This window comes from Onychomys torridus, chromosome 11 (genome assembly GCF_903995425.1).
Source record: "Onychomys torridus chromosome 11, mOncTor1.1, whole genome shotgun sequence".
NCBI classification, from domain to species: Eukaryota; Metazoa; Chordata; class Mammalia; order Rodentia; family Cricetidae; genus Onychomys; species Onychomys torridus.
This window is the reverse complement of record NC_050453.1, coordinates 62,370,786-62,381,692: the sequence shown is the minus strand read 5'-3', so window position 1 is coordinate 62,381,692 and position 10,907 is coordinate 62,370,786. Positions and strand designations below refer to the sequence as shown.

General features: G+C 46.6%; 1 protein-coding gene across 1 annotated transcript; it reads right to left on the bottom strand.

The window, feature by feature from the left end:
- Nucleotides 1–3,537: 3,537 nt before the first annotated feature.
- On the bottom strand, nt 3,538–9,557 carry Il19 (interleukin 19). The gene is made up of 5 exons (XM_036201947.1): nt 9,405–9,557; nt 9,202–9,267; nt 6,155–6,307; nt 4,947–5,021; nt 3,538–3,633 (listed from the first exon to the last, which is right to left on the bottom strand). Exons 1-5 carry the CDS (start codon nt 9,546–9,548, stop codon nt 3,538–3,540), a joined length of 534 nt encoding a protein of 177 aa, XP_036057840.1. The 5' UTR covers nt 9,549–9,557.
- Nucleotides 9,558–10,907: the final 1,350 nt, after the last annotated feature.

Genomic DNA, 10,907 nt, shown 5'->3' with positions numbered 1-10,907 from the left:
CTCTCCCCTGGAGGTGGAACTGAGGTCAGGGAAAACAGAACTGGGTTGGGAACAGCAATAAAGAAAGAACAAAGAAAAATAAGAGGTAATTAGAGATTACTAGAGATGAGGGGGGAGTGGGGGATTGACTATAGAGAAACAACAGAAATAGAGGGAGAGGAGGAGAAGTTGGACAGAGACCCTTCATCTCAGCATCTAGGTCTCTCTGTGGAAGAAAGAGTACTAAGTGGACAATTTTAGGATCTAATACTATGGTTTAGACATACCCTATCTCCAATAGGTTCATAAGTAGAAGGTGGTCCCTATGTGCAATGTGAGAAGTAGAACCCTTTAAAGCCAGGGTCAACATATCCTCAGAATAAGTTAAGGCAGTTTTCTTGGGATCCTGAGTCAGTGCCCAAGAGACCGTGTTGTAAGAATGAGCCAATGCTCTATCCAGAAGTCATGTAGGTCATGAAACAAAAATCCCTTAGCCAGATGTGGAATGTCTACCATGAAGTTGTAAAGGAAACCCAGAGATCCCCTAAACAATACAGGCTATTGTCGTTGCTCTCTGTTGCTTACCAGAACCTGAGAGTAGGACACTAATGCTGAAACTGCCACCTGTGTTGGTCTTAGAACATGGAGAACTCAAGCGGATACTGACTGAAAAGCTGCTTCCCTATTGGCTAGCTTTTACAATGCTGGAAGGTACTATGCAGGCTGCTGGAGGAGAGAAGTTACCAGCAGTCTTACTCTGATGTGTATGCTATGTGCTACAATATGGACGACTGTAGAAAGATACACCGTGGATACAAGAGTGGCATGGGTGTTATGGGGGTAACCAACTGCTTTCAGATTGGATTCAAGGCCTGCTCCATAAGACTGGTACTGAGAATTGAACTAAGAACCTGTGGTTGGATAGTTAATAGGTCCTAGAGAGAACCTACTCCGTAGTATCAAACTTCCCTCTACATACTTATCTGTAAGTACAAACTCACAGCAGCCCTCTCAGTCCTCATCACAGAAGCTTCTTTGTGTAGTGGACAGTAGTGAACCCATACATTCACAATCGGTCCAAGTGCAGAGAATATATGTCTATGGTATGCTCATCTGCAAGTGTGACATCTGTATTACAACACATACACACACACACACACACACACACACACACACACACATACACGGCTCAGGGTTCATCTCAGAAGAAGAGGCAGATTCAAAGAGCCAGAGGTTAAAGAGGGATGCTAGAAAACAGTGGTGTTTTCCAAATACAACAGGGACATTACACATACAATGGCTGTGACTATATGCATAAGACATTCTGACCAAGACCAAGCCAGTCAAAATTTCAGCATGGGAGCCTGTCTTAGAATTTCTATTGCTGTGTGAGACACCATGACCACGGCAGCTCTTACAAAGGAAAACATTTAATTGGGGTTGGCTTACAGGTTCAGAAGTTTAGTCCATTATTGTCACAGTGGGAAGCATGGTGGCACACAGGTAGACATAGTGCTAGAGAAGGAGCTGAGAGTTCTAGCTCCTGATCCACAGTAATAGGAAGAGAGAGAGTGGGCCACTGGGCCTGTCTTGAGCTTCTGAAACCTCTAACTAAGCCCATGCCTATTGACACACTTCTGCAAACAAGGTCATGCCCACTCCAACAAGACCATACCTCCTAACAGTGCCGCTCCCTATGAGCTTATTCATTCAAACTACTATAGTTGCTGAGAGAGTGAGTATCAGATTTCTTCAGGGATGTAGCCCTAGGTAGGTTGCCCATCCTCCAGTAGATGGCTCTACACCCATGAACATACAGATTGAACTAACTGGACTCAGGGGGAGTGAGATACAGTGAGAGAGGAGGAACTGGGGGGAGGGTCAATTTGATGGAAACACATTGCACACATGTGTAGGAGGCACAGAGTCCTTGTGCTCACAGATAAGCACTCAGGGGACCAGGAATGTTAAACATACGGTGTTGTCTCTTCAAGGGGAGAGCTGTACAGCCTGTTTTCCACCCAGAAGGCCAGAAGTGAATGTGGTTAATAGCCTGGTGACCTTTACACTATCTGTGTGGCTGAGACCACACAGGATCCTCCCCCAGCCCCTTATCATGAGCTGCTTTTTTTCAGTCAATCTACAGAACCTGTCTTTATGGAAGCTGTCACATGTGCTTGACAAAGATTTTCAACACAGTCATTCCTTAAGCTTTGTTGTGCACAGAGGGTTGAGTTATTTGTTAACAGGAAAATTTTCAGCAAATTGTGCTGTGCTTAAATATGCCTAAAATAAACTACCCGGTATCAGACTCCCAAAGTTTGAACCAATACCAGCTACTGAATCATGTTGAACTGAACTGGCTTCTTGCCTCCTGTGCTGGCCATGGCGGACGCAGAGACCCTGGCACACATGTATGAAATTCTCAAAGAGTAAATAAAGGCATTTTTTAAAGAGAAGGAGTAAACCTGGCTCCTTGCCCGGCTCCTGAATTGCTCTGACTTCTGTCTCTATGTGCTCTCTTCTGTCTACCATGCCCCTCTGTTGTGACAACCTCTGCTGTGCAGTCCTTACCAGGGCCCAGACAGTGAAACACATGCCCTAGAACCTCCAGAATTATGAGCTAAATAACCTTGTTTTTATTGACAAAGTTACCCAGCCTAGATATTTTTGTTACAGCAATGAAAAAGTGTAGTCATACATCCATCTAGCACACTTTTCTACTCTACCTTCATTTAAAACCTACATACAGGGCTACAGAGATGGCTCAGAGGTTTAAGAGCACTGGCTGCTCTTCCAAAAGTCATGAGCTCCATTCCCAGCAACCACATGGTGGCTCACAAACCCCTGTAATGAGATCTGGTGCCCCCTCTGGCCTGCTGGGATACATGAAAGCAGAACACCGTATACATAATAAATAAATCTTTAAAAAAAAAAAAAACAAAAAAAAACAAAAAAAAAAAAACCTACATACAATTTTCTCCCCACCTAGGACTAAGCCTCCCCATATGTTCCCCATTTTGGGAGCCTCTTCTGTTTCCACAGATGAGTCTTTAACAAATCAGAGGACAATTCATTCTCATAGGTAAAGCTCAGTTTATTCATAAATGTCAGTCAGTACAATATGCACTACAATACACCGTGAGGTACAGCGTAGGCCTGGGAGAAGACACTTCACAATAAATTAGGGGAGCTGTCTGTTCCTCCTACGGCAGCAGCAGGGATCTTTCAACAGCCACACATCGCTATAAATAGCTCAGCTGCCAACTCGGCTATTTTCAGGTGGATCAGAGAGCCGAGACCTCAGTCAGCAGCTGAGATACACTCAAACCCCATTTTTTCCAGTGAGGCTCCAGCCCAGACAAGAGAATTCCTTCCACAGCAGCAATGTCCAAGAAAAGACCCTCACTTTAGATAGTTATGGGGGCTTTCCACTTCTCTCTCCTTTTCAAAGTTAGCTGTTGACCACTGAGAAAGAGGAGGGAGAGGCCAGGAAAGAGAGGGAGGGAGTCCATGGTGGGTTGTGTATCCCTAGATAATCAGACAAGACACTTAGTGTCAAGCTTCAGAAGTCTCTCGATGATTCTGGTCAATCCAGGCTAAAACGATGTCTAGCTCTCCTAGAGACTTAAGGGCAGCAGATGAGATCTCCAGCTAAAACAAACAAACAAACAAATAAATAAAATTTTAAAACAGCGTCATGAGGTCCTATCTGACTGTGACAAAGTCTGTGTGTTAGAGTCCCCAGATTCTGAACCCTATGCAGTTTTACTGTTTATTTACCAAACGTTTTGCATAGCATACAGAATCAAAACTTATTTCCTCATAGCTTAGCACCTCCCCCCCCCAACACACACACAAACAATTTCAATCATTTCAGCTCCTTATACACAAATTTTAAAATCCTTCATTTGTTTCTCTTTCTTTTCACAGGAAATATTAGCCTTTCCGGCCAGGTCTTCTTGGTTTTCTATTTATATCAGTTCAATTTAATCATTCTTGTTTTGTGGGAAGCCTTATTCTCTTTGGTGCTCTCCAGTGAGTAAGGAGAACCTGTGGCCCCTTCCTGACATGCTAAAGCACTGAGACCCCAACAAGTGTCTACCCAAACACCACACAGCCAGAGAGAGAATCAGACCCAGCACGTAATCCCTGACACGGTCCATATCCTTCTATCCTACAAGGAGATAGCAGGAGCTACTCAGCATGGGACCATGTCCTAGCTCTACCAAGTAGCTGCAGGATGAGCTCAGTCAACTCATGTAACCCATCTGTGCTTCATTTCCTAATTTACCAGCGCAGTTTGTCCTCAGAGCCTTGCTGTGAAGAGTCAGGGTGGCAACACTTCAGTGGTCCAGGGACAGTGTCTGGCTCACAGTACTAACCCCTTGAATCTTCACTCTCCCTACATCACCACTTAATAAAGCCTGTCTCCCCGCAAAAGCCACGCTCCGAAACAGTCCTAACCTCTTCGCTCTTCAGGGCACTGGCATCATGAGAGAGTGCCAGGAGTGAGGAACTTCGGTCTCACCATGGAACGACTGTACTTAATCAAATCTGCAGATGGCACACCCTGGTAACCTTCCTGCATCAACAGCCATGTGAGAAGTACTGAGTGCACCAGTGTGCAGGATGCCAAGGGCCAGGTCCTGACCGCAGAACACTGTATGTGTTATGTTTCATGGGTAACACCTTCAGATTCACAGAGGATCAATGCTCCTTCTGCACGGTCATATCTTATGTGGGCCAGGCCTAATGTGAAGGCGTAAGAAAACGAGAGGAGGAGGGTGGAGAAGAGGACCAGGGAACTAACTGCCCAATGACATTTTGCAGACTTCAGCTTGGATGGGCCTCCAGTGAAGACTGGTGGAAAGAATAAATGATTTCTCATGGAGAGAAGGCTGAAATATCGGTACTCTCTCAACCATCTCGTTTTCTGTCTTCCCTATTCTCTCCCCAGACCTCACCTGATCATAGTTGTCATGGATGAGTCTGGTTGTGTTGGTGGCTTCCTGACTGCAGTGACATTGACTGCGGGCCTGCTGGGACACAATGACAGACTCACACATTAAAGGACTATTACATCACCTCCTCCAGACACGCCCCTCCTCCCTGCATGCCCCTCCTCCCTGCATGCCCCTCCTCCCGACACGCCCCTCCTCCCTACACAACCGCCCCCCCTATATACCCCTCACCCTTGTGTGCCTCTCTTCCCTAGTCAGGTAAAAAAGCTTAGGAGAAGACAGCTGGGAAATGCTAGAGTCTGTGGAGACTTTACCCTGGCTTCTGCTCCTTCTGCATCTGCAATCAACCAGGTGGCTGGCATCAGAAGAGCAAGCACCAGGTCTACCTTGTCACAACGCTGAATGCAACACCCCACAAGGTTAACTAAGTGAGTAAATACATCCATTTGATTGCACGATTGTAGGTTTTAAAGCAGGATAGGGAGCAGTACCCTTTTTTAAAAAGGTTTATGTATTTTATGTATATGATGTACTATCTACATGTACACCTGCATGCCAGTAGAGGGCATAGATCCCATTCTAGATGGCTGTGAGCCACTGTGTGGTTGTTGGGAATTGAACTCAGGACCTCTGGAAGAGTTGCCCATGCTCTTAAGCACTGAGCTAGCTCTCCAGCCCCAGGAATGAGTACCCTTTCTAACAGTTTTTTGAATCTGAGACAAAGAAGGAACCACACCACACAGGAACTCATCAACAGCCATTAGGCTGGAGCTGACAGTTTCTCTTAGTCTGAGTTTTGGTTGGTGATTTTTACTTTTGTCTCTGTTTGATTTTAACAAGTGAAGGTGAGCTTACAGGTGACCCTTGGAGATGGGCCTTACTGTAAGACTTCCCAGATATGTCTTAGTGTGGAAATTCCAAAGGGTCAGAAAGATAAAGTCCAGAGGTGTGCTTACAGTCAGAATGCAACCCTGGGTATGTCCCTCTTATGAGCCACTATACACTTAGGAGATGCTCTGGCATCAGCTGGTCACTCCATGAGGGGACCTATCTGATGAGGTGTCAGCAGGCCCCTGAGGCTGGTAAGACCATTGCAAAGTCTTGAAGGACACAGAGTGAATGGCAGGGCAAGAATGCCCTGACTACACAAGTCCTGGGCTCATTCTGGACAGATGAGAGCAGCTGCTTAGAATTCGGACGCACTGACTTACACATTGCTCCAGAGTTCTCTGCATGTAGAGGAAAGAGTTGGCAATGCCGCTGATTCTCCTCACGACCTCTGGGCTTGTCTCCTGATGGTCCTTGAACACCCTGTCTCTGTAGAAGGTCAGGAGGTGGCTGGTCACGCAGCAGACATCTACAGGCTACAGACATAAATTAGAGCATGCCCCCGAGGCCCTCTGTTCCTGCCACTTCAGAGAAAAGGGACAAGAAGTCAAAGAACAAAACGTTCTTTTCTAGAATTCAGGGTATTCTTCCACACTTCCCACAGTCAAGCTAACTACAGCCAGGACATATATCATCAAGGAGGAGGGCTTAGAATCCCATCACAGACAAGGATTCTCATCACAGCATCCCCAGCACAATATCAGGAAGTTCTTAAATCCCTCCAAGAACCAGGTGCCTCCCTTATGAGACAGTTTGTATCCCATAAACCAAGACTGTCAGCTCTGTGATCTCCCAACCAGCATCGGCTCCTGGACACCAGGTATCATACCAAGCGTGACCAATATATTCATCCTGGCCATTGAGCCCTGAACCACACACACTGCTGAGCTCCCTCGAAGTTTTTCCCCTTAAACTGGTGGGGGATGGGGGGCTGAAATTTGCAAGAGTGGAGACTGGCAGCCACATCTGCGGAGGTCAGAGGACTGCAATGGAAAGCAGATGCCTCCAAGACAAGACTCCAGACGCTCAAAGCACAGCCCAGAGAAGCAGTGGACAGTTGCCTTCTAGCAATTTGCACTCTGCAGGCCTAAGGAAGTACAGCAGAAGATTCACACCCAGCCTCTAGCCCGAGGGCAGCTTTTCCAGGACAGTGGCAGACTAATTAATTGAAAGGCATGATCTCTTCCTCTGCTCTCACTGGGCCCCTTAGCCAAAGGAAAAGTTGCACACCTCTGTGTTATTAAAGACTGTGGCATTAAAAAAGAGAACCCATGAGAAAGAAAGAAAGAGAGAAAGAAGGAAAAGAAGGAAGGAAGGGAGGAAGGAAGGAAGGAAGAAAGGAAGGAAGAAAGAAGGAAAGAAAGAAAGAAAGAAAGAAGGAAAGAAAGAAAGAAAGAAAAGAGAGAGAAAGACAGAGGGAGGGAGGGAGGGAGGGAGGGAGGGAGGGAGGGAGGGAGGGAGGGAGGGAGGAAGGTAGTTTGGTTCAGCAGTGGACTACGAGCTTGTGACTAAGGCCGAGAACCTGAGTTCCACCCTCAAAACCCATATGAGGGAAGAGAGAACTAACACCTGAAAGTTTCTCTCTCTCTCTCTCTCTCTCTCTCTCTCTCTCTCTCTCTCTCTCTCACACACACACACACACACACACACACACACACACACATGCATGCACACTCACACACACACATACATGCACACGTGTACACACACGCAAATAATGAATAATCTTAAAAGAGAAAAGAAATGGGGTGAATAAAGGAGAGAAGAAGGCGGGGGATGTAGTGAAGATCCTCATCCACTGGCTCCCTTCTGTCGTCCAGGTCAGCTAAGTTCTCAAGCTCAAGAGGAGGAGGAATCCAGACACAGAGGCAGAAACCGGAAGGGGGTGTCCTATCCTACTTGGTCATTAACTCATCATCCCCGCCCCTTCGAAGTCTCGATTCCTCATAGAAACATACTTTTAGTTTGTCAAGTAGGAACTCAACAACAAAAAATGGAGATCATTTTTAGAATAGGTCTAGAGGTCAAAACAGTTTTTCATTTGCTTAATTTGCTTTGCTTTTCGAGACAGGGTCTTGATAACCATGGACTAGAAATGCCAGAAAAAAAAAAAAAAAAAAAAAGCCGAACCTATGGTGAAGACTCTCCAAGGCTGACTAATGAGAACTCTCATGGTTGTGGGGAGTCATAAGGATGCCTATCCAGAGCCGAATGATCTTGGGCTGTCTTTAACCCTTTGATAGCCACTCACCTCTATGTCTGACCTAGCAAGTGTGACTAACAGGAGAATTCTTTGGAATATACTAACAGACCACTAGTATCCTCAGAGCTAAGAGTATCATCAGATAGCATCTGAGGCCGATGGCAGATTCTCCACAATTTGCTATAACCTGCATTATAACCTGCCTACCTTGTGTTATGCCTTCATTTATGACTGTCTTGTGTTCTATTACTGTACAAACTTCATGATACTAAAGCTTTGAAACACTGTCTTTGACATAATCTAGATTCCAGGCTGTAGTTGCTGATATTTGACCTTAGAATAAACCATCACTTATTCCCTTTGAACTGAAAGTTGGGTTTATGCATCAACATAGCTCTGGCTGGTCTGGAACTCACCAAGTTGAACAGACTGGCTTCAAATGTGTCACGACCCTCTTGCCTCTGCCGCCCAAGCACTGGGAGTACAAGCATGTTCCCCCAACACCTGGCTAAGCGATCACTCTAAATGTACCTTACAGGTTTTTTGTAAAGCCAGGAATCAGCTGGCAAGCTGCTGGCTGGTAACATCCTTTGTGGAGTACGGGCCTGGCATCCCTCCTGGCTTTCCCACACACTTGTCACTGGAAAGCACACTCCCAGACTTTCTATAGTAGTTCTGTGATTTAACTTTTATCCCAAAAGTCTCCTCAGCCTCTCTGTTGTCCTCATCGAAAGCCAAGGCTCAGCCTGGTTCCAAAGGCAGCTGGCCCTCTCCGACCCCTACCCTGTTCTGCACATCCTTTGTATCTTAAACCCTCTTGCCCCATTGTCCCGATCACACAGGCCTGCCTTCAATGGTGTTACACCCGTTCTCCTCTGTGTCTTAAACCTTCACTCTGGTTTTGGTGTTTGTTTGTTTATTTTCATTTCTCCCTATGGAATCTTCCAAAACAATCTCCAAGCCACTGAATTCCTGTCCCATCGGAGTCCCTAATACTTCTGTCACCCTCTGGGGAAGTCTCACTTCTTTGGTCACACCCATGAGTTCAAAGTCACTGGGATACCGGCCCAAACTGCTCAGACAAGCCTGGAGTGCTAAGAGCATACTGGACAGGGATTTGTTTCTTAGCACAAAATCTTTAAGACACAGACACAAACCAACTGGTACCTTAACGCTCCTCAGATTCTCCAGTGTGGACAGGATGGTGACATTTTGGAAGGTGTCTTTAGTTTGCTGTGGAGAACAGGACAGACATCATTGAGAACTCTCCGCTTTCTCAGGATACCTCACAAGTAACAGGAAGGAACTTGGCCTTTCAGATCAAGATGTAAGGTAAGGCATACCCATTCCTTCAGACAACCCATGCTCACCAGGGCTCTTTTGATTTCCTGGAAACTCTTTTCTATAAGGCGCATGTCCACAGAAATCAGACATCTCCTGAGGCTGCGAGTGTGCACGGAGCAGAGGATAAGCGCCATGCCCAGGAGCCAGCAAGAAATGCACTGGGCCTTCATGTCCTGCCGCAAGGATAGAAATCCGTTGTCCGCCTAGACTGCAGAGCAGAGAAAATCAAAACCCCATATGCTCCTCCTGGGGACCTCGTGGCAAAAGCCTGACGGCAGCAAAAAGAAGACTCAGCCCTTGGCCTTGGGGAGCTTCAAAGGCTGGCATCTCCTCTGTGGTTTCCTTGAATAATTGACTATGACCCCCACACATACACACACATCCTCAACAGGCTCCCACCGCAATGTGTATCACGCTGTACTCTGACTCAACCCTTCATCAACTAGGGTGAAAAAGTCTTGTTTCTAATAAAATGAATAAGGGGAACAGATTGGGCAACAGCTCTGAAAAACCATAAAAGCCCATTGGCTTTTCCATGTTTGCTTCCGGAGGAAGTGGCACCTTTTATGAAAACTCTAGTGCATATCTGCCTAAAGTCGTGTTTGGAGCTAAATGTGTACAGAGGCATGTCACACCTCTCTGCAGCCTAGGATCTGTCTTCGGCACCCTCCAAAGTAGCACAAGCCACACAAGGAGATAAACCTTACAAGGTTTATGTGGTATGGCATGTGATCTGTCCTGCCCTCTACCTTCTGCCCCTACCTAGTGGGAGCCTTACCACTGAGGGGTCCCATTTCCTTCTGTGTGTGCAAAGGCCAGTGAGTAAGAGGGCCCGAAACACAACCAGCCAGCTGGGGAGTCATAGTGCACTTGCTTCTAGACCCTCACTATGGCTCTAGGGGCTGTAATTATAAACGGGTTGTATGAATGGGAGCCACACTGCCCATTTCCCATCACCACAGACCACATCTTCCTGGGACTCCTAGGATTCTTGCCTAGAAAGCCAAGAAACAGCAAACCCAAGCCTTCTGTTAACATGCATCTTTCCCAGAACACCAGCAGGTGTACACTGAGATGCCCAGATGACAGACAGGACTCCGGTACAGAGCTTGATTTTCTAATTTTCTAGCCAAACAAGGAACTAGACTCCATTGGCAAGGGAAGTTGGTAGGCATCACCCACCCCCCACCCCCACCCCCCGCCAACGCTGCTCCTTCTAAAAGAAGAGTCCAGACATCTTGGCCAATTCGGGTAACAACGGGAGGCAACACTTGTCCTACACAGCAGGCGTGGTGGACACGGTATGAAATATTTTGCATAATTACCTTGTTTGCTGTGACACCCACCCCGAGAAGGTTTGTTTCTATCCACATTTTGCTAAGGAGGGAACTAAGAATTAGGATAATGAGATAGGTTGCCAGAGCCAAAGTGGGCAGCTGACCTCTGTGCTCACTCCTTATGGCTAAGCCTCCCACTTACAAATCAGTCTCTCCCCTGCCTGCATATCCATCTCTCCTGGAGACCACAGC